Source organism: Melopsittacus undulatus, chromosome 12 (genome assembly GCF_012275295.1).
Source record: "Melopsittacus undulatus isolate bMelUnd1 chromosome 12, bMelUnd1.mat.Z, whole genome shotgun sequence".
NCBI lineage: Eukaryota > Metazoa > Chordata > Aves > Psittaciformes > Psittaculidae > Melopsittacus > Melopsittacus undulatus.
In genome coordinates, this window is record NC_047538.1 from 19,074,627 (window position 1) to 19,097,615 (window position 22,989).

General features: G+C 48.4%; 1 protein-coding gene across 1 annotated transcript; it reads right to left on the minus strand.

The window, feature by feature from the left end:
- Positions 1-604: 604 nt before the first annotated feature.
- Positions 605-16,394, minus strand: MYO1H (myosin IH). Its single transcript, XM_034068344.1, has 31 exons — positions 16,245-16,394; positions 15,878-15,993; positions 15,229-15,427; positions 14,902-14,982; positions 14,279-14,458; positions 13,436-13,534; positions 13,088-13,201; positions 12,743-12,814; positions 12,228-12,347; positions 11,857-11,924; positions 11,443-11,548; positions 11,080-11,160; positions 10,604-10,695; positions 8,952-9,046; positions 8,687-8,733; positions 8,390-8,470; positions 7,831-7,936; positions 7,516-7,633; positions 7,135-7,248; positions 6,685-6,761; positions 6,314-6,382; positions 5,821-5,905; positions 5,293-5,452; positions 4,989-5,072; positions 4,479-4,572; positions 3,903-3,958; positions 3,335-3,470; positions 2,868-2,935; positions 2,196-2,293; positions 1,150-1,249; positions 605-638 (listed from the first exon to the last, which is right to left on the minus strand). The coding sequence occupies exons 1-31, from the start codon at positions 16,368-16,370 to the stop codon at positions 615-617; spliced, it is 3,066 nt and encodes a 1,021-aa protein (XP_033924235.1). The 5' UTR covers positions 16,371-16,394; the 3' UTR covers positions 605-614.
- Between the last annotated feature and the right edge of the window lie 6,595 nt (positions 16,395-22,989).

Genomic DNA, 22,989 nt, shown 5'->3' on the forward strand with positions numbered 1-22,989 from the left:
AAACTGCAGCTCCAGCCCAGGCAGAGCTGGAGCAGGACCTGCACCAGTTTGCCCCAACACAAGGCAGCCAAGTAAGGGCTATGAGCACAGCAGTGGAACAGCTTCCAAGTGGGAGGTGCAGAGAATTCCCACTTCCGCCCCCTCCCCTTTGCCACCTCAGGGGAACAGCAGTGCTAAAGGCTTTACCAGCCTGCCCCGGAGAAAAGGTAGTTTCAGACCAGAGTTAACTTCATTGATGCACTTCTGGTGAGCTGTGGCTCAAACACAGCCAGAGAAGCCTTCCTGCTTCTGTATGCAAAGCTCTCACCTCTTACTCAGTGCCTAGGGATGGACATTTGACATGTAGAACTGCAGGTTTTAGTTCAAATGCCTCCCTGTAATTGTGTAATGAGCACCTTTCCTCACTGGAATGTTACAGCAAGTTAATGTCATTTATTTAGCTATACTGAATAGTTTTAAGCTATAAAAAAGAGCCTAAAAGATGCAAGCAAACTCAAACCACAGCAGCCCTGTGGCATCACAGATCCCAGGGCCGGTGTGAGTGCTGGTCTCATCCTGCAGGCTCCTTTCTGCCCCTGGCCAAGACAGCAACCAGGAGCAGGGACTGTTGCTCATCAAGACTTTGCCTGGGTTGACACCTGGATGAGAAAGGAAGGAGTCATCAGATCAGGTACACGTGTGATGGCCTGGCTGTGGGAAAAGAGGCTGTGTGGTTTCTGTTTAGCAGTTGGCACGTAAAGTTACCCCAGGCTGCAAGGACAGCTAATGGGTACCCCAAGGGCATTACATGTCCATGTGTAATTCCTCTATGGAGCTGTCAGCTAGCAGCACCAAACACGCTAAGCCCAGCACTGAAGCACCAAGAATCACACCCTCCCCTGTTCTTCTGCCCATGCTAGCTGGAGAAAGCAGGCAGCAAGGTGCAAAGTGCAGTTCCCAATGCAGCCATGACCATCTATTATGTGTTATCTTACATAGGTAGATACTAACTGAGTAGTTACATTGTGCACCTCTGCTCTGCAAGATGAATCCAGTCTTCCTGAACTCACACAAAAGGCCCTTGCTGAAACTGAGCTGTGCTTTCTATAGGGGTTCAGCATCAGAGGAGAAAGCCCAAGTCACATTCCCAGGGCTTGGCTGAGGCCTTACCACTGTCAGTTGTCCAGTTTTGGCTTTGAAGACCTGAGACTCCTGCCCCACACTGAACACCATCGTCCCTTCCTTACCAGAGCCAATGCGGAACTGAAGGCTGCAAATACAGACAGGATTGCTCATTAGATGCTTTCCCTGCAATAGGCTTTACTTGGAGCCCTCTTTATTTCTGTTCCCTTGGCAAAGCTCCTTAGATGAGAAGATCTGAGCCCTCCAGCTTAGGTAAATTTCCTAACCAATTGCATTATAGCACCCGAGCCAGCAGGGTTGGATGAATGGAGCATCCTGCCTGGGCCAGGCGTTTGAATTCTCCTGGAGCAATTAAGCACGAGAAGATAAGCAGATCTGACCTGGAGAAAGGCACTGAACACACAATCTAATTACAACTGAAATGCAAAGGGCAGAGAGGAAAGCTGGAGCAGAAGCCCAGTTTCATGTGCCATTCTCAATTCACGTAGGGATTTGAGAGACAGACTGCATCCACCTGCCATTAGCTTGGTGGTGTGACTGAGAAGGGTCCTGTGCTCCAGCATCACATCTCAAGGCCTTCTCCAGCTTTCAGGGAGAGGAGGATTTATCCTGAAGTGACCCAGGCTTTTCTCAGTCCATGCTAATTGGATCTGCTGTAAAACCACTAAACCACAACCTGACACCCAGGTCACATTGTCAGAAGCCTGGAAATAAAGGGGTTTGAAACTACAGGCACCTATGATCAAGTTGATGTTTTAGGCAGTTGGGTCATGGACAGCAAGGTGCAACCACAACCAGCATGGAAGGAAGCCCCATCAGCATGGGGCAGCCATAGGCACCCTGTGCCAGCACCTCAGCACCCTCACAGGGAAGAGCTTGTGCCTAAGAGCTCAGCTCAGTCTCCCCTCTGCAGGTTAAAGCCATTCCCCTGATTCAGCCCTCAATTACCAGCTCAGGGCTCTGTCTGCTCTGAACAGTTCTGGCTTGAATAGTGCAGCCCTAAGGGTTTTTGAAGCAGGCTCTTCCCTAACCCCAGCCTGCAGGACCCTGCCCCATTGCACTGCCTCCCTTACCTTCCCTGCGCAACTTTAACGAGGTTTTGCTTGTTGGCCAACATGCAGAGCTTGGTGACTGTCTCAAAGACGTGCTCACACTGAAGGATCACATCTCCCTGGAGCAAGAAAGAGGCACAAAGTCATTGGGTACTGACCAGCACGGCAGCCACACTGCAGCTCCTTTGAGTGCTGGAGTAGTGGCTGCTGTGCAGAAGAGACAGATACCCTGCACAGCGGCTACAACCACTGATCCCTACACAGTGGTTACAACCGCTTACCCCTACACAGCAGTTACAACAGTCATGTACAAGTCTGGTTTGTCAAATATCCTTTTACAGAGACTATTCAGGATTTAGAGCAACTTGGGCTCCAACAGGCAGGTAAGGGAAAGCTTCCATGGTGCGAGACAATACGAATGTAAAGGTCCAGCTGATTACAGAAGTAGTGAACATCAGTAATTGTGGAATCCCAGCATTTCATAGGAAGATGAAAATCCCAGCCTGGTTTGTGTTGGAAGGGACCTTAAAGCTCCTCCAGCCCCAACCCCTGCCACAGGCAGGGACCCTTCCACTGGAGCAGCTGCTCCAAGCCCCTGTGTCCAACCTGGCCTTGAGCACTGCCAGGGTTGGGGCATTAAGATATTAGATATGAAGCTATTAAAAACATCAACAAGACTTGACTGTTTCCTACCTTCTGCTTGTTGTCCTCAGGAACATGAATGACCACGATCCCATCGCTCAGGTTACTGGTGGAAATACCTTCAAAAGAAAAGCAGGGATTAGAGGAAGAAGTGCCAAAGACAGTTCCAGGCCAGTGCTGGGGTGCTGCTCCTGCAGGCAGATCCACTCCAGTCCTCGTTTTGGGAATGCAGGAAGCAGAACACATGTATTCCAGCCCGAACTGCTGTTCAGACAGTGGCAGGATGAAAAAGTACCCAGAAAAGGGGGTGATGTGTGGGTTGGGTTTTCCATTTCCTCCCCTCGATGCCAGCAGAAAGCAATCTCCTCCTGCCATTAAGGGTTTCAGACTGTGTCCTCTTACTCCTAACTTGTACTCCAAGGAGCTGCAATGCTGACACCCAGACCCCAGACACCCAGAAGGAGTTTCAGAAGCCCCACATGCACCAAGGGCAGACCCCCAGTGACTTCCACCCTTACCTTTCAGAGTGGCATAGTCTATCTTCTGCTTGATCTTGGCCATTTCCACCACATAGGCTGAGGACTGGGTCAGAACCAGGAGCCGGTCCCGTGCTTTGAACCCGTTCCTGTCGTATTTTATCACGGGGGTCACGTACTGGAAACAACAAGTTGGTATCAGCATCACTCAGTACCACAGGGTGCTGTGCTGGAGGCAGGTCAGCAAGGAGCAGCTCTGCACCCTGGAGCAGCAGAACCACTGCTGACAGCGCTCTGCTTTCCTTCCACTTGGATGTTCAGGTAGCAGAATGATGCTTTGAGAAAGATGGTTTCCCTGTGCCCTCTATGCTGTGACATGAGAAGTGCAGCACACACCTGCAGGGTTTGTGATGCTTTTTAAGCATTTATTGAAAGGAATCTGAAGTCTTTTGTGTCCAGCTGCATTTTGAGACCTGCCTCCAGTTTAAGAGCAAGGAAACACTCTCGACACTGTGACTGCATGGCTGTAAGGCAGCCTCAGGCATTGTAGAACACCCAATACTGTGTGACCAGTTCAAGGGCTGCACTGCTCCAGCTTCCCTTCCCTTACCTTGATCTTCTCGCCATGGAGGAGCTGCAGTACTTTGGGGTTGATGTCATTCTCTTCTGAGGAGCAAACCAGAAAGATAAACTGAGTGCAGGTGACAGCCACCATTCCCACTCCAGAGAGCTGCATTCGTGGTCTTCATCCTATTGTCCTTGTCCCCTTGGTACCCTCCCCCTTCTGAAGTGGGGGTTCCAGCTACTCCCAAACCCATGCCTGTGATTCTTCCTGCCTGACAAGGAATTCACATGGTGGGTTATGGCCTGGTTTTGGTTCAGGCCCTGGCACAAGAGGGTTAGGGTTAGAGTATCTATCCCTTCTATCTATCCATCCATCCATCTATCCATCCAGAATATCTATCCCTTCTATCTATCCATCCATCCATCCATCCATCCATCCATCCATCCATCCATCCATCCATCCATCCATAATATCTATGCCTTCTACCCAGCTCTCTGTGAGCTCCCAAGGACCCAGCATTGCAGAACCCAGGACAACCACAGAGGAAGGGAACTCAAATGGTCGGGCCCGAAGGCAGCAGCTGGTGATGCTGGGCTCTTCAGGGCTTTGGGGTGCACTCACTCAGGCGGGTGTCTGCGAAGGGCTGGTTGATGCTCTGCACGTAGCCCTCCTTCTTCCCTCGGAACACAGCGCTTGCCACCACCTTCTGCTCTAACTGTTTGGAGAAGGGACAGCCTTTATCCTCATGGAGTTTCTCCATCGGGAGCATCAGCAATTGTACCAGACACCATTCTCCCTCATGCAGGATCCACCCAACTTGAGCTGTCTTTCTTCCCATGCCTTTAGGTCATTCCCATTTTACAGCACATAAAGGAAGGGGTACCAGGGACTAATGAGCACTACAGATATTTCTTATTTATGGATCTTTCCTATCACATGAAGTGCAGTTTTAATGCCATAAGACCCATGGCTCTGTAGAACCACACTGGGCATTGCCAGGGCCACTGAAGCCAACCCCAGGCTCAGGAGGAGCAGCCGTGTGCAGCCTGCCTTTCAGACAGTTCAGGGAGCAGATGTCCCACCTGCACAGCCTGTTTTAACTTACACATCCGCATTCCACATGTTCCTTACCTGCACTTTCCTCTCGGCACTAACACCTCGGCAGTATTTCCTCACTAGGTTCCTCATGCAGAGTTTCTGTAGCATCTCAGATGTCTGCATTAAAGAAACAGCAGTGAGGTTGTGCCAGCTGCAGTCCTGACAGACACTCACTCAGTGCAAGCTGGTTTTAACATCAAGTCACAGCTCCATTAGAGCTCCCCCAGCCTCCAAGGAGCACTGGTACCAGAGGGGCTGGTGCCCACCAAGCAGCTGAGTCGTTTCTAGAGTTACTAAAAGCCACCTTCCCCTCTCCCGAAGCCTGCAGCATCCTCACCTCTTCCAGGATGGACGGGGGCTGGAGCCAGCTCTTGTCCAAGACGTTTTTTGGGATGTGGTCTCTGAGCCTCATCAGGTACTTGTACTGCACAAGCCTCACAAATTCAGTGTTCTCAGGGCAAAGGGGCTTCTTCCGATTGATGAAGCCGTTTATGAACCTGCAGAGGATTCAGAACCAGAGCTTATAGGTTACTTCCAGAGAGCTTTGGAAGTGAAAGACAAGTCACAGAAGGCACAAACCAGGCACAGATCATTGATGCTGCCTCAGGTACACAACCACCTGTGTTACAGCAATGGAAACCTTCAGCTTTTATAGCATTCCAAATGGATTTGTGGGAGTCAGAACTGCTGAAGAGGTGGCAGGTGTTTCTGACCAACCCCATCAGGCAACCGTCCTCCTCACTGCAGTGGTGGCTTAGGAATGGGGGTGATGGAGATGGGTTTGGCTCAGTGCACTGCAGCTATTCCAGGTTCATTGTCCAGTGACCCCCCACCCTCCCCATCACCACCACGCAGGGATAGTTACTTCCTGATTATCTGAACTCCCCACGTCCTCCTTTTGGCCTCTTTCCGTGCCAGCACTCCTCGCCAACACGCCTCCAGCTTGATGGCTGCAAGGATGCATCCTGATCAGTACCAGAGCTCTGGTGCCATGCTGCCCTCCAGGTTCCCACAGCACAAGTTACAGCCGGCTCTTCCCATCAGCCGACCTTTACCATCAGAACAACTTCTCCACTCTAACTGCCTGGCCCAGTACCCCCTGTACCACAGAACTCTGCCTTGAGATGGTGCCAGCCTCCCGCTCTCCCCCATCCACAGCAAATAGCCCATCTTGGAAAGCTGCCCTTTGAGCTAACAGAGCTAAAGGGACCTCTGTGAATGCTCTTCACATGGGCATCCCCCTGCCTCTCACCCCAACACCCACAGCCCCAAGCGAAAGCTACAGCAATGTGGATTCCTGAGCTCCCAAAGCTACAAGCATAGCCCCAGAAGAGAATCCTCAATTCCAGAGCCCATACCTGCTTTTCTCTTCTTCATGTACTCCCTTTTCCCAAGGAAGCCTTTGTATTTGGCCTGTAGCCTTGAAACTGGCAAAAAGAGGAGGAAAACAAAGCAGAGATGATGCTCCTGGTAGGGGACGGAACTGGGTGATCTTTAAAGTCCCTTCCAACCCAAACCATTCTGGATTTAGAAGCTGTGCTCCCAGCAATCAAACACTGATTGCTGCCAAGGCAGAGGAGGGTCTGCACAGTCCCTGAGGAACAGAGGTGCCAAAGCACCAACAGGACCAAAACCAGACAGTGCAGGTAAATGTGCCTTGAGTCAGCTCCATGGCATTTCTGCGTTTCAAGCTGAAGTTACACACGGATAAAGGGAGTGGGAAACATACGTAAGATGTGCTTTCTGATTTCAAATGCGTCTTCAGTAGCAAACAGAGTCTTTGGGAAACGAATGAAGATTTTGGTTCTGAAAAAGAGAGATCATGAACAGCTCATTCCCAGGGAGTCACGGTTCCAGCTGCCCTAACCAGGCTCAGAGTCCTCCAACCCACCACGGTGCTCAGGAGTTCCATCTCCTCCTGTAACCACCCCATTTGTCTGGCTGGCACATCCCAGAAGGGTGCCAAGGGCTTGGCAAAAGGTGGCAGGGAGAGGGTAGGAAGCAAAACCCCAGTTACTGCAGAAGGCCCCAGGTGTCCTGGAAGGTGCAGTGTGGAGACTTCTGCCTCTACACAACTTGTATTCTCAAGCCATAGGTTGAAGATGATGTTAAAGAGGATCAGCTCTAGGAAGCACCACACAGCTGAGCAGCAGAGATCACAGCCAGAGAAAGGATTTACCTTCCTAATTTGTATTCCTCAGGCTTGTAACCAAGATGCTTGATGAGCCTCTCCACACCCTCAACCGCTGGCCCATGCCAGTGTGGCCACGTAGCTGGACAGAGGGATTTATACCTGGAAGATCAGCAAGAGATCAACACAAGTGACTTGATGCTCGTGGAGCTCCTTCCGGAACCTTTTCTCCCCCAGGTTCCTACTGCTTTATCCAAAGCAGAGGATGCCAAAGCAGGACAAACTGGATACAGACAGAAGACATGTACTGAGGTTATTTCTGAAGCAGAGCAGTGTCTGCTGACACCTCCACACCTCCTACTGCTGGGACCTGATGTTTAAACCAGCCTTGCTCCGAAGCCCTCATGGGAGCAGGGCTTTCCCACTCACCTCTGCAGGAAGAGCTCGTACTTGCGGCGGTAGGCGAAGCCGGCACGTCTCACCCGCAAGTGTTCCATCAGGCCCAGGTACTTCACCTGGTGACGGATCAGGAGATCATCGAACATCCCTGCAGCAAGAACATGGGGTCAGAGGGAAAGATGGAGTGTGGAAGCTCCCTCCCTTGTTCTGCACTGACATAAATACAGAAGGAATACGTACACACCACAGATAGAGCGTGTATAAGTATACACTCTGTGTCTAGCTATAAGCTAAAGCCTCCCTCCCTTCCTTCATCTCAGCTGTGTCTCCAGCCTGATGCCTTACCAGGCTCCTTGTTGTCGTTCGGTTTAATGCATCGGATGTAGGAAGGCTCCTTGGACATCAGGATTTCTATAAGACTCGTCAGACTGTTTTTGAACTGGGTTGCAACCTAAGGTGACAATGGAAGAACTCCCTTAGCTTTGGAGCTCACGGCTGCAGTAACTGCAATCAGCTCATTCCCTACCCTCATCTTAAACGAAGCAAAAGGCTGATACATACATTCGGACCACAGAGCTTCTGAAGCACAGCCAGGTGCAAGTCACCTGGACACAGTGCTTTGCTGCAGGACCTGAACCTCTGCCATGCAGCTGGACATGCAAGGCAGCACTTCAGAACCCAGCTGGCTGCTAGGCACAGGGCTCATTTGGGAAGGATGCATTAATAACAGCATTAAGGTATGTCACTTTGCTAGCTGCTGTCTCAGCGCTATCAACCACCGTGATTATAACACCAGCAAAATGAATAACCCACTGAGTTCAGGACTAAGGACAGGATCAGCAGCTAAAGCAAGACTTGGGAAGCTGAGTTTCTATTTAAAGGTAAGGCTAAAGATGAAACTCACAGTCTCTGGTCTCCTCCTGTTGTCTAGTTCTGACAGCAAGAAGCAGTCCCTGAGGATGCCGTTTTTAGAGTTGCACAGCACCTGGAACAGCAGAAATAGGAGGAAATTAAAAGCTGCCTTATTTAGCAGCTGTGAGGCTGTTACACCAGAGCAGCACAGCTGTAGGGACACACAGGTAGGTGCCTAAAGAGCAGTGCTAAGGAGAAATACACATTCTTGTTCGCAACAGAGCTTAAATACATCCACAAAACATTTCTGCTTCATGATGAGTTAAGAGCATCCCTTTCCTGTCCTTACCTCTTTCAGGTTTCTGTACAATAGATCATTATTCTTCTCCAGAAACCCTGAAGAAGAAAAAGGAATTTGATTTGTTGGGAGGCCACACACAGCAGCACAAAATCTGGGTATTTATAGCCACAGAATTCTCACTGCATTCACATTTAAGACTTCCAAGTAACAGCACCCTCAGAGGGCAGCATTTAGTAATTCATCTTCCCATCAACTTCTCACCTACCACACTGCAGCACAGGTAACTTCCAGCAAGCTCTGGGCTCACACTCACCAACAGCACAGTAAGTGACTTCTCCTGCGTAGTGAAGGAGGCGGAAATCCACCCAGTCAATGGATTTCCGTGTTTTCTGGTCCGCAAGCTTGCGGCTGTGGGGAAAACACACAAAAACCAAGAGAAAAAGGAGCAAACAGACGTCCTCAGCTTGTAGAAAACCACCTGTGTGAAAAGCAGCTGTAGGACAGCTGGAAATCTAATGTTTGTTCCTATTGATGTGGCTGCGACTGTACAGTTACAGCCCAGAATCAAGGCATCATCTGTCCATTCTGACCAGCTACCATCAGAGAATGGGGGTCAGCTACCATGAACTCCTCAGGGTACCAGTGGCCTATCCATTGCCTTTTGGCAGCAATCACCCTTTCCAGAAGTATTGAGATTTCTTCTCATAACATGCACTTACTATTTCTTCATCACCTACATGAGGAAAAGATCCTCAGCTCCCTCCGAGTGCAACCGATGGGGGAGGATTGTTTGGGATATTTTACCCTGAAGCAAGAACCCAGATAAGAGCAGGAATCACAGTATCTAGACTAGCAGGAAAGGTTTGGAAAGCAAGGACTCCTGGGGAAAGAAGAGGAACAAAGGAAAAAGAGCAACTTAACAGTTTAAGTTTCAGCTTCATAAGCAGCCACTGACAGCAGAGCCGAGTGTCACAACAGCACATGAGTACAAAGCTTCCTTCCCCTGCCAAGTACAGAGCCTGTTTAAGAAGCTCAATCTCTGTTTCAAGCTTTTAATCAGGCAGAACAGTATTAAGGCACATTGTAGTGACAAGGAAGTTGGCCACCAATTCACCACTTGGCTGTGACAGGCTTCAGAGATGTAAAACCAGTGACAGGTCAGCAGTGTGGCTCTGAACTGATGGTTGTCAAAGCCTTTTGGTAGGATTCTGCTGGGAATGCCAGGAACAGCCTCATGCCAATGTGCTCATCAGCCACCAAAACTGAACCTGAAAATACTGGAGACTGAGTATTACCCAAAGTGCCATCCATTGGGACCCCAATGTAAGAGGGACGTGGAGCTGCTGGAGCAAGTCCAGAAGAGGCCATGGAGATGCTCCAAGGGCTGGAGCACCTCTCCCATGGAGATAAGCTGAGAGAGCTTGTCCAGCCTGGAAAAGGCTCCAGGGAGACCTTACAGCAGCTCACACTGCTACAAGAAAGCTGGAGAGGAGGCTTTGGACAAGGGCCTGTAGGGACAGGCCAAGGGGAATGGCTTGAACCTGCTCGAGGAGAGACTGAGCTGAGCTCTTAGGCAGAAGCTGTTCCCTGTGAGGGTGCTGAGGCGCTGGCACAGGGTGCCCAGAGAAGCTGTGGCTGCCCCATCCCTGGCAGTGCTCAAGGCCAGGTTGGACACAGGGGCTTGGAGCAGCTGCTCCAGTGGAAGGGCTCCCTGCCCATGGCAGGGGTTGGGGCTGGAGGAGCTTTAGTCCAGGCTCAAAGATCAGCATCGCCCTAGTCAGAGAGCCAGGAACCCCTGCCCCCCAGCACCTCAGGTTCTATTCTACCAGCACAGCATTAGATAGCAGAGAGGCTGCTTGGTTTTCTCTGGGACAAAGCAAAAACTGTTTCCTCCCCAGTACTCTGTTATGGGTAAGGAACTGGAAGAGTTCTGCGTGTGGCAGGATACAGAGTGTAAATGCATACGTCACGAAGTGGGCATGATCTCCTACTTTCTCTTCCAGCTTTTCCAAGAAGCTCAAATCAGTCGCTTCACCAGGTCGCAAGCATTCTTCATCCTGGAACAGCAGGCACCAGGTCAGACTCTGCTCTGAGAAGACTACTCCCTCCTCACTAGTGTTTAATACAACCTTGTTATGCAAAACCAAAGTGCTTGGTTACAATTTGGCATGGGTTCTATCTTATACAAGCAACTTCCTAGTTAAGGAAAGGACCTTCTTAAGCAGAGTTGCTGTGGAAGCAGCATCCCACCTTTCAACCCCATAGCTCCAGCAAGCAGATCCTCTACCCTAATCTTCTGGGTCTCTGTTTACAAGATTTATCCATTTACATCCTGAATAATGCAGACCCATCACATAACTAGAGGGAAAATACGATTATGGACCATTACAGTAGGGCATAAGCACACGTTTTAATTTAAACAGCACAAACTCTGTTCTTACCAGTATGGAGATTATTCCTTTATGCTTCTGCTCAACCAAGTCACAGATGATCTTGTTGTTAAAATACGGAATTGGTTCCCACTGGCAAAGGAAAGAAGGAAGAACAAGTTTACAGGAAGATCTTTTCTTTGGCAATTTCTTCAGTTCTTTGGAGCCAGGTTCCAATCCCACTAACGAGATGTTTAATTACACTGCAAAAGGGTTACAGAATGAGACCCACTGTCTTATAAATACTATCTTATACTTCCCACATGAGCAACACAAACTAAAAGAAGCAGGATGCTTTCTTCATTGATGATCAAAGGCATTCAGTGTAATGGCACTTCAAAGGAAAAGAGAACGGGGGGAAAAATAAGAAGTTACCTCTATTCCTTCCAGTTCGTACTCCTCCTGCTCTGCTTTCAGGGTCATCTCAATCAGCAGCTGCTGGAGCTTCTCATTGCAGTAATTAATGCAGAACTGCTCAAAGCTTCAGAAGGGCCAAGTGAGTATCAGTTGTTATTTCATGGACAATTCTACTTCTCCCACCACTTACTGTTTTCAAGCCAAACAACCCACTTTATACAGGTCAAACCCACACACTCCTGCCATGCTCTTGTACTAATGGCTCGAGTCAAAGCGAGCAGTCCAAGCTTTCAGCAGGGGGTCAGCTAACCCAGTGCTCCCAGATTTTGCAGCCACCCCTATCTTGCCTTGCTGGGGTAAGAAGCCATGTAGGACTCTAGCATATGCCCCACCAGCAGAACAGGTTACCCAAACCTCAGGAACAGCTATTACCTGTTTGTGTCCAGCACTTCAAAACCATAGATATCCAGCAGGCCAATAACTGTTTTCTGAGTTGAATCCTGTTAAAGACACCATTGCTCTGTAGTTGCTGCTTCATCCCTGCACATTTCATGTCCTTTCTTTCACCTAATTCTTAGGTGTTGTGTGCCAATGGAGTAGCCACTTTAAAGCAGGTAATGACCTGCTAAAGCCATAACACACCCCCTTCCACACCCAGCTAAGCAGTGATACAGCTCAGTGCTGTGGGATGTCCCTACACCAATTATATTTGGTGACGAGGGCTGTAGGGCCTCACTGGAGAAACTCTGCTCAGTGTGTGAGGGGTTCTTGGTATCCAAGAGGACACTGGACCAGAAACCAACCTTGTTGGCCAGGGAGCCGTTGATTTTGTTGACCAGCCAAGTGAACGTTCGCCCATAAATCGCCTTTGCCACTGCATCCCGAGCATAGAATGCCAGATCCACATTCAATGGGCTTAGGACCTGAAGATAAGGAAAGATATGCCAGAGATGAGAAACACCCCAGATGACCACAGAAAGCTTAAAGAACAGTTTATACCAATGCTTTTCTGTTTATGCAGCCCAGGTTCCCTAAAAGCACTCTAGGGACTAAACAAAAGGAAACTGCTTGGCTCAAACAAAGCTGCCTGCAAGTCCCTGTGCCCAGCTTTTACACAGTGACCACCTTGCTCAGCAGCAGAACTCTACTAATGGGAATAGGATTTAACTTAGCATCTTGGGCTGGAAGAGGAAGGTGATATGGAGGAAGAAAGACAGCCAGAGTGATCTGGTTTTGCTAACACTGCTAAGAACAGAGCTCCTCATCCATCACTAGCTGGGCTCCCAGCTGCCTGCGGTCACCCAGGACCATTCACTACCTCTTCGGATCTGGCTTCGATCTTCCGATTGGTGAGAGCTTCCTGCAGAATGGACAAGTGCACACCCAGCAGCTGCAGAAAGAGAAATAGCTGCACTCAGAGCATGGCCAGCAGAAGGCTTTAAATAAGCAGCAATGTGTGATCAGAAGGGCATAACCCCCAGGCCATTCCCAGTAAGAGTCATCTTTGAGCAGCAGTAAGTTTCAGGGAGATGTGCTATGGAGAAAAGGGACCTCATCATTCCAGACAGCTTATAACAAGAGCTGGGTATTTATACATCAATTCTTCCTTAAGAGGAAAACACAGCAAGGTTAAGGCTTTCTTCACAGCACTTGTAATACTGACCTTTGAAATCCATTTGATCTGCGTGCCATCGCGAATGATGGCGTGTCCGTTGCTGTCTTCTTCAAACTGAATGTTCCCAAGGTGCAGGACACTGGCAACAATTCCAAAGAGATGCTAACAATGAGAGATACACCATTAGAAAACAGATTCCCACAGCTCCATGGGATGCTACTACACACGCTCATAAAGAATATTAGCTCTTCACCCACCCACTCCCTAAACCCATCCAAACCAATATCCTATTCTATCCTTAACACCTCTTCCAAGCAAAGCTGCTTCCATCACTCTTAAAGAAAGTTCCTCATTTAAATTCCCTTTGGCAGGCTCAGTCCCCTTTAGCACACATACCTCTATATCTCTCTCAGTGAAATCAATGATAGAAAAAGCTTTGCGGACTATTTTCCAGTCATTCTTGTCATTAATAGAAAACACTTTGGCACATCGACCCTATAGAGTAAAAGAAAGATGAAGCAGTACAATTCATTGGCAAAGCCATTTTATTATCAGCAGCACACTACTGGGTATCCTGCTTCCATTCCCAGTTTCCTCAACCTGTACATATGCAGTCTACAGCTACCTAGCAAGTTTAGTTCACTCCTGGCTAACCCTGAAAGGGGTTCATTGGTCAGATCTTTCAACTTAGACTTAAAACTCCTGTTAACTTGAAGCATTGAGTTTGGATGGTGATTGCCATAAAGTCTCATGAAGAGCCTGAGCTCCCAAACACCTTCCATTTTTATGGTAATAATGTCTTCTGCCTGAGTATTCTTCACTATTAAGGAGGAAAGGAAACCAAGAGCACTACTACAGAGCGAGCTGTATTCTACATAACCATACTAACGGATCTCTATAATACAAGGTCCATAAATCCTGAAAAGCTCATTTTATACCAGGTTCCAACACAGGAACCTTAGAAGAGATGCCTTTATATAATATGTAAGTTGCAGACAGTACTTTACTGCTAGCAGCTCAGACAACTCTTCCCAATGAATCAAGAAGCATCTTGACCAAACCAGTGGGAGCTAGGGTCATGAAAGGGTTTGGTGGCACTAGTTTCAAAGCCCATTCTCACAGCAGCAGTAGGCCATTCAATTCACTACAGCAGCACATGTAGTATGTGGGGAAAGCTGCATTTGCAACCATTACAGTTCTAGATGCAGGATGCACAGAGGGGGCCAAGCTCTCACTGACCTGGATGAGATACGCGTACTTCTGGGGGTTGCGCTCCAGCCCAAGCCAGCAAAGGAGATCCTTGTCTCCACCCTCTAGTAACTGGTAGAAGATATGGAAATTCCTTTCTCCATGGTTTTGGTGGACAACTCTGGATTTCTCAATTAAGTAACTGAGGATGTGTCCTCCCACTGGAGCTCCCTGGTGGCACAAAGCAGCCACATCAGCACCAGCAGGTATAAACTGCATCCTTTATAACATCATTGTGATGGCTGCTTTTTTACACCCAGGGACAAGGAAGAGCATCAGGAACAGCATGTTTCTTACCTGCCATCCTTTGATTAAGAGTTAGCATATAAGAGCAGTACAAGCTGTTTCTTAAGAGTCTGCTCTCCTTCCAGTGCAGCTTGTGCTTTACAACAACCTGCATTAGCTTTCCACAGAGCACTGGCAGCATTGCCAGTAATGTAGGAAGCTTTCAGGATGTATAAGCAGTCACTTTACTTGAAAGGTGCAAAGCCTATAAAAATAGGGTCACAAATCTGCAGCTTAAGTCCTAATAAATCCTGTGCTGCCTGGTGAGCATCCAAGAAATTCACTGATCCAGCTTGTTTCAACAGCTGCTCCATTAAGTTTGTTCTCACCTTAAAATCAAATTGGATATCCATGTATTTCCCAAATCGACTCGAGTTGTCATTGCGCAGAGTTTTTGCGTTTCCAAAAGCCTGGGGATGAGCAGATACATCACATCACTTCTCATCTCACTGAGAGCCTAACTCCCTGACAGGGCAAAGTTCCAACAGCAAAGATTTGCTCTGTCAGCTGAGTCCTGCTACTGACTTTAGTGGGGTTAAAGAATTACAGACTAAGGTATTCACCTGGCTTTAATGTGGAATTCAGCTAAACAAATCACTGTTATTCTTCCTTACAACACCAATTCTCCTGCTTGTCATAGCTTTATTTAGTTTTACCTCGAGAACAGGGTTGGAAAGCAGCAGACGATCACGGACGATCTGCAGCTGCTCAGTAGTTGGACAGGTAACTGCATAATACTGCAAGATCTTCTTGGATGCTTCCGTCTTCCCAGCTCCGCTCTCCCCGGAGATGAGGATGAAATGGTTGTTGTACTCGTTGCACATCACCCGGTAGGCATTGTCAGCTATGGCATATCTGAATGAGGATCACAAGCAGCATTCAGGGGTGAAGCAGACATTAGAAATGGCAACAGGAGACAGTGTCAAAGGTTTTTCAGCAGTACATTATCAATATTGGACATGATGGAAAGCAGAGCTTTAAATGTGAGGCTCAAGGTCTCATAGTAAACCCCAGTCTGTATCTGAGAGACAGACAGGGCTTGTTGTTTTCCTTCTGTTGCTGTAGGACTTCTACATGCTGCATGTGTTCCTAGTGAATACAGTTTATACTCAGCAGGGATTCTGTCTTCCAAAGCAGAGGAATTTTAATTCTAGTAAAGGGAAGATCTCAGCTTCCTCTGATAGAGACAGACCTCATGGTCTGCCTTGAGTCAGTGCAGGTGCACATCTTTGCTGCTTGCGCACAAGTGTCACAGAGAAAACCCAATTCATTCATACAGACTGAAATCCTAAGGGATCTACTTACAGATGTGGTGGCAGTTCAAAGAAGTTCACCCCTCGATACAGCCGCATCTGTGTCACTGTGTAGATATCCAGCTCTTTGTAAGGGTTGACAGACACCAGGAGACTACCGATGTATGTCTGTGGGGGGAAAAAACACATGCAGGTGGGAAACCTGTTCCATCACATGGATCATGGAACGATGGCTCCTGAAAGAGGAGTCAAATAAACATTGTAAGCCAATGTATGACCTCAGGGCTGCTGGGAAAACAGACACTGCTCCAAAGCCTCCTTAGCTTGACTGAAGTACTCAGCCCCTCCGAGACAAGCAAGGTCACACCTAGAGCCCCTCACCTGCCACAGGCTGTGGGAACCCACACGCCAGCACTTACATAGATGAGGTTCTCCTGGTAGCGCTTGCGCAGGTTGCTCAGGAAAGCTGCCTCGCTGGTGTGTGAGTCCAGAAGCACAAAGTCCTGCACCCCGACCCTGTCCCGGGCTATCAGCGCCCCTTCCATGTTTGCATCAGGGTTATCTTCCACTTCTTTCTGCAACAAACCAGGGATGATCAGAATTGGGTCCTTTTGGGGAACAAGGCTTACTCCTGCAGTGCTACTCCGCACAAGACTGCTCCATTACTCCTAGTGCCGAACAAGCAGATGGAAGTTAACTTGCAGGACTGGGCAGCAGATGTCTCTGCACACCAGCGAGAGACCCGAGCATGTCACAGCCACTCCAAGTAATGAAACAGCCATTTGGATACAGTTCCACCTTTCCCCAAAGCCTGAAGGCTGCAGAAAGGATGGCAGTGACAAAACACAGTTCTTTTGCACGCTCCACTGGAGTCTTTATCATGGAAGTTGACTTTATACTGAAGATACTCAGTGCTGAGCATGAAGCTCTTGCTTCCCAGGCTGCAAGGGTAAATAGCATGCTTTTATTTAATGAAATCAAGCTGATAGATTCTGTTTGTCTATTTGCTAGCCTGAAGCTTCTTTATACAATACGTATATAAGAATATACTTATTGTAATAAGTATATTGCAATAGTAGAGTATTAATAATAATCTACTCATTTAATAATAATATACTTATTACAATAAGTAATAAGTGTTTCTTAAGTGGGTTTTTGTCAGGGTTTATTTGTCTTTAAAAGACACCAGGGTTACACAGTTCAGAGGGAGATTCCTACCTTAACACCAACCCCAGCTTCAGAAGGAGGCTTTTGGGATGCGCCTGCCTAGCACTGGTGGAAGCTGACAGCACTGCAGACACTAAGACTTAGTGGATTTAGAAGCAGAGTTTCACTAAAATGAAGAGCAAAGGCCCCAACACACACTGTTCTCTATGGGGGCAGTTCAGAAGATCAGCTCTCCAACAGGAATTTTAGTGTTAGTCTCATTTTCAGCACAGTTTGTCCTTAATATTCACAATGAAAACCAAGAACTTCTAATTGAGTGTGACCTGATGCAGCACAGAACCTGAACCATAGCACAGCCGGTCATAGCCCAGTGGCTGCCCGAGCTTGGAGTTTGCTGTTTTACCAGGCAGAAAGGGTAGAAACAAGTGGAGGGGGATGTGTCCTTCTGAGAAAGCACCCAGGACAAGCTGGACAAGAGACTTTCCCTTCTCTCCAAGCAGGAAGAGGGAAAACATAAGCCTGAAAGCACAGTGGCCATCTACCTGATCAGGTTTCCTTAACCCAGTTCTCTCACTCGTATGTTAATGGGGAAGTGACACTGCTCCCATTAAACAATAATCCCAGTGCTTTGTGCTCAGATTTTGACAGTATTTTGCTGTTGCTGAGGTCAGATGTTCTTACAGTGCATTTCCCACCCTGCCCCTGGAGCTTTACCAGTCTTGTGCTCACCTGGTACCACCATCAGTAAGAGATACCCCAGGACACACCAGTGCACGTTACCCCAGCAAGGAGCTGCTCTTGTTAAAGGACTATTTTCCTTCCCTCACCACTGAGGAGTCAGGAGATCTCTCTCCTGCCTACTGAGATGCAAGCAGTAGAAGAAACTCTCTCCCTCACTACAATGAGCTTCTTTCCCCACAGGGATTTGCCTGTCAGCAAAGGAACCATGGCAGATCACAACACAAACCATGCATGAGATGTGCAGCTCTGGAAAAGGGTCAGGACCGACAAGCCAGGTTCTTTGGTAACGTTTGTACCAAACAAGACCTGGCAAGGAACAGTTAAAAAGCAACTTAGAAGCAATTCTGCTAAATTATGACTTATCTTCACCAGAGGCTCAGAGCTTCATTTTCCAACAGGCTCTGAAGTTAATTACTGTTTCTTTGGTTAAATACCATTGAAGAGAAGAGATCAATGTACAGGGAAAGAGGAGCATCAGTTTGATGCCACTGCGAGCCTGAGGGCACCTGAAAACCCAACCCAAGCCATGCCATGCATGCAGACACAAAAGGTGCACACACTCACACCAGTGCATCTTTCAAGCCCCAGATCAGCAGCAAACTGCCCTGCAAGCACCCGACTCCAGGCTGAATGGGGCCATGCAAAAGGCCACCAGCTCCAGCAGAACAGCAGAACCTCTTCCCCCCACCCCAACCTGCAGAGATGCTGCCTTTCCTTACCACCACTCCACAAAAGCACAAGGGTTTCCAGCTCACCTCCTGCTTTGCCCAGCCACAGGATGTCACCTGCTGTCATCGCCTCTCCCAGGCAGCGGGGCTGAAGCTGCGGCCCCGCTGACACCTCGGATCATGTGTCGGGCTGTCTGCTGCTCCCTCCGTGCGCAGGGATGCCAGCATCCTCCCTGCTCAATGAATTATCCAGCGCGCTGTCAGCACTCGAGCTGCGCTGAGGTTTATGCTGACAGCACCGCACGATGGGACTCTAAGGTCTCGCCGGAAGACCAAAGGCTGAGCCCGAAGATGAAGCGATGGGCTCCAAGCTTTCCAATGGGTAACGAGCAAATCCAGGTGCAAAATAACATCACCCCGAAGGGGCTCCTCGCCCCCTGCCCGCAGCTCCCGGCTTGGCTGCCCACTAGAGGTCACTGCAAAACTCATTTTACATCTGCAGCTTGGAATTCCCATGGATTCTCCCTTTTTCCATGGGAAACGGACAGTTTGCACCCCCAAAAAGGACTTCTGGGCTTGGAATCTGACTGCCAACGACTGCTACATGCTGCCAATTCTTTCCCCTCTGCCCAGCTGTCAAAGACAACAGCCCAGTCATTGAAGAAGGCAGGCAAAGAGTAAGATCTGGGGAGCTGAATCAGGCAAAGGCATTTCTGACTTACCCTTGGGTAATAAATACTCATTATAAAGAAGAACATCCAAAACGTACAATAAACACCTCTCCGTAATATACATCCCCAAACAGAAGTGGAAAGAAACACCTGTCTAACATGTTATTTAGAATCATAGCATCACAGAATGGTTTGGGTGGGAAGGGACCTTAAAGCTCCTCCAGCCCCAACCCCTGCTACAGACAGGGACCCCTTCCACTGGAGCAGCTGCTCCAAGCCCCTGTATTCAACCTGGCCTTGAACACTGCCAGGGATGGGGCATCCATTTAGAACCATCTGTTTCCCCAAAGAAACATGTTTTGGTAATGGAAAGCTAACTTTCACCAACAAGAGCACACTCATGTTACCATCTCTTGTGCAGAAGCTTCCCATTCCCAACTCCTCCAACACTCAGAGCTTTATGCAGCACTGGACACAGTGATCCTAAAGCACAGCCCAGGCAACTTGATCATCTGTCTCCAGCTGGTACCCCAGGAAAGCCAGTCTGACACCAAACTTTTATGACCTTTCCTGCCTGTTCTTCTGTTGCTACATCCATGAAACATAAGCAAATAGGACTCATGCCACAGGAAGGGAGGGCAGTGAACAGACATCTCTGAAGCCATCCAGTTTATAATAGATGGGAGAGCGTGAGGCTTGCTCAGGACAGATGGGCCTGGAGCAATGCTGCGGACACAGATTCCTTTGGAAACATCAGAGCTCTGTTTTGGAAATACTCCTTTAGTGCAAGAGGCAGCTCCTGACCCAGTCCTGCTCCCGGGGCGCAACAGGAATTTGCTCATTAAGAGTCCTCAAAACAGGATGGCAGCACTGCAAGGGCTGCAGGAAGGGAAGCCCTTGAGTTCTGCTCCACCTTCCTCCACTCAAGGCTCCCAAAAGGAGCTGGCCAGAAGGGCAGTGACAGTGCTTGACCATAAAGAGCAATAAAGGAAGATGTTCTGCAAGAACCTGCTTGGCCAGGTCAGCAGGAGAGCATGGACTGGTCCCAGCAATCACATCCCTTCAACTCTGCACCGACCTCAAGGTCAAGATTACAGCATGCCAGAGTGATGCTGGAAGGGGCTACAGGCAGCTGCCTGCACAGTCTGCTCCCACAGAAGGCAGGACCCCCTCCTTCCATCCCCAAAAGGAATCCACACCAAAGAGGTATTGGTTGCCAATAGGAACTAAAGAATAAGTGAGCTCAGAGCAAGAGCGAAACACTTTACTGTGGAAACCTTGGCTCGTAAGAGTTAATGTGCTCAGGGCAATTTTCAGGTGAACAATAACTGCACATCAATGAATTAAACCAGACCAGATCTCCCCCAGGTGACCAAGTTATGGTCATCCCATTGCAGCAAAGCCAAGAAGAAGCTGGGATGAGTTTTAGATACCCCAGGCAGACCGGGCCCTGTATCTCCAGGAGCCTCCTTCACGTTTATAATGAAGCTAAACCTCTGTACATTGCCCATGCTTGGAAATGCAGCAGCACCGTGGAAGAGGGACATCTTGGGTCTGTAACAAGGACCCTGGCCCATCTTGCACGCACTGTCCAAGGCAAGAGAATTCATACATACAATTATACTGCGGAAAAATTTACACATTGTAACCTAATTTCTGCTCAAAAGAATACAGAATAAGAGGGTTTTAAGGTTAATCAACAGCCTAGGGAAATGCCAACAGTTCTTAAGGCCTCTTGTCTGTCTCCAGGGCATAGTCTGCTATAGACTTGTTAAAGGGTGACTGTCTGTCTTTCTCAATAGAGGAGAGGTCGAGGTGAACCACTTCACTTTCATAAATCAAAAGAAAGGGAAAAAAAACAAAAAGTGAGAAAATCTCCCGAGTTCAAACATTCCTTTAAAGCCCAAACTTTAAATACGAAATGGGCTTCATGGCTGCCATTTTGAAAAACATTACTTTGCCAAAGGACCCTTTTGATTTCTATTTGAAATGCGAGCGCTCACAGATAATCCATTGAGAATCAAACCCCCACAAAAGGCTTCCTGAAACAATCGCGGCGCTGGTGAAGGACAACATTTTTGTGCCCAAAAGAAAACATTTTAATGCGCTACAATCCATTACACATATATTCCTCCATTTCCTTTCAGTAATTATTCATTAGAAAACATTTAACGTCACTGCAGATTTCACACTGGGCAGTCTGCACACAAAGGAGAAGAGTTGGCCCATTTATAAGGGGCTGAGGCCGCCTTTTCTCATCCGAGAAACTCCGAGGCGGGGGGGGGGCTGCCGGACACAACGGGCAGGCTAAATTGTGCGGTTAACGGTCAAAGCCCCCCTGCCTACCCTGACACTCATTTAAAGATGACGGCGAACAATAGAGATTTGTTCTTAGCAACTCTTTCTTGTTACGCGGGGTCCACCCGGGCTGCGCGGGTCGGGGCATGGAACCGGTGCTGGTGTGCGGTTCCACCTGCCCGACCAACCCCCTTTGTCCTGGCCCCACTTTAACACAGTGAGACAGGTAAAGAATATCATTAAAGAGAGTCCCATTCAGCACGTCAGCTCTAATAAAACAATCGCCTGTCAGGTTAATGTGAGCAGCTCAGGGCTGGGGTGAGCGCCTGTATGCGTGAGCTTCTGGGGCGGGTTAGGGGAAAATAGCCCTTCTCACCCCTGAATTCCCAGTTCACACCAGTGCCCACAGGTTACAGCACCGGCAGCAGGCACCAATACGTGATCCAAAGCACAAACCCCTTCTTTATCACCTTTTACTTGCCACAGCTGCTAGGAAAGCTCTATTTGCTTCATCACTCCTTGTGCACCGAGCAGAGCTGCTGCCCAAAATGCTGCTTATGGCCCCACACCACAGCCACTCTGTCTGTGTGGAGGAAAGCAACAATCAAACCTCACAGGGGACGTTTAGGACACTCTAAACCCCAGCTACAAACCCTGCAGGGCCAGAACACAGACACTTGACTCTTGCTTTCTCTGGCATTGCGTTTTAGGTATGAACACCAGAGTTTTCTTCTGACATGCGTAGGTGTACCACTGCTGCTGGAGCAGAGGCTACTCCTTAATGAATCCTGACTGTATTAACTGCAGAACAGGATGTCTTATTCCAAAGCATAAATTGCTGATAAGCTCCATAGAGAGCACAGGATTTGCAGCAGGAAAGTTAACATTCAGAGTTAAAGCTTCTGGAAGTAAGGGAGAGCAGATGTACTCAATGTCCAGGAACAAGGAGGACAGTCCTTGAGTATCTGTCAATCCAGATGTTACAGAGAGAGCAGCATTAAACAACAGTATGTTCACATATTGCTATTTTCACAACCACAAATCTTCATTCTTATGCTGTAATTCCAAAATAGGAAAACCTCCTGCTCCCCCAGGGCAGCACTGGTTTACAGAAACACAAGTGTAAATGCCATGATGGTGAATTCAAGGCTTTGAGACAGCCAAAAGAGAGAAGTAGAGGAAAACTGGACCCAAACACACACTTCTGGGCACAGCAAGAAGGCCCCAGAGGATGTAAGTATTGGTATCACATCTCCCATGGAAGCATTACACTGCAAACCCTGACAATAAAACCCTTTGGGTACCAGAAAGCAAGGAGAAGCTGACCTGTGCAATCACTCCTCTCAAGGGAGGTGACAAGTCAGCATCAAAACTGGAAGCAGACCAGATGAGGGATGTGCAGGACAACAAACTGCTGTCCAGAACAAGGTTACAACTCACATTCCCATAGAGAAGCCAATCTTTATCCTTGCACAAGAGCCTCCCACCCCCTCCAAAACCATCAGGATCTGCTTTGGTAACAACTTCAAACCAGGAACTTGCAGAGGCTGCAGCACAAGATCTCATTCACATGAATTACAGCAAAGGTCACCCTAATGCTCATGTTGATTTAGACCATG

What these genes read in the sequence shown, in the direction of transcription:
- MYO1H (XM_034068344.1), bottom strand. Translation starts at nt 16,370, where the DNA reads ATGGAAGGGGCGCTGATAGCCCGGGACAGGGTCGGGGTGCAGGACTTT. An exon ending in CCCCGTCCATCCTGGAAGAG is followed by an intron (nt 5,073 to 5,292) that starts GTGAGGATGCTG and finishes TCTTTAATGCAG; the next exon opens with ACATCTGAGATGCTACAGAA. An exon ending in GTTAAAGTTGCGCAGGGAAG is followed by an intron (nt 1,250 to 2,195) that starts GTAAGGGAGGCA and finishes CTGTATTTGCAG; the next exon opens with CCTTCAGTTCCGCATTGGCT.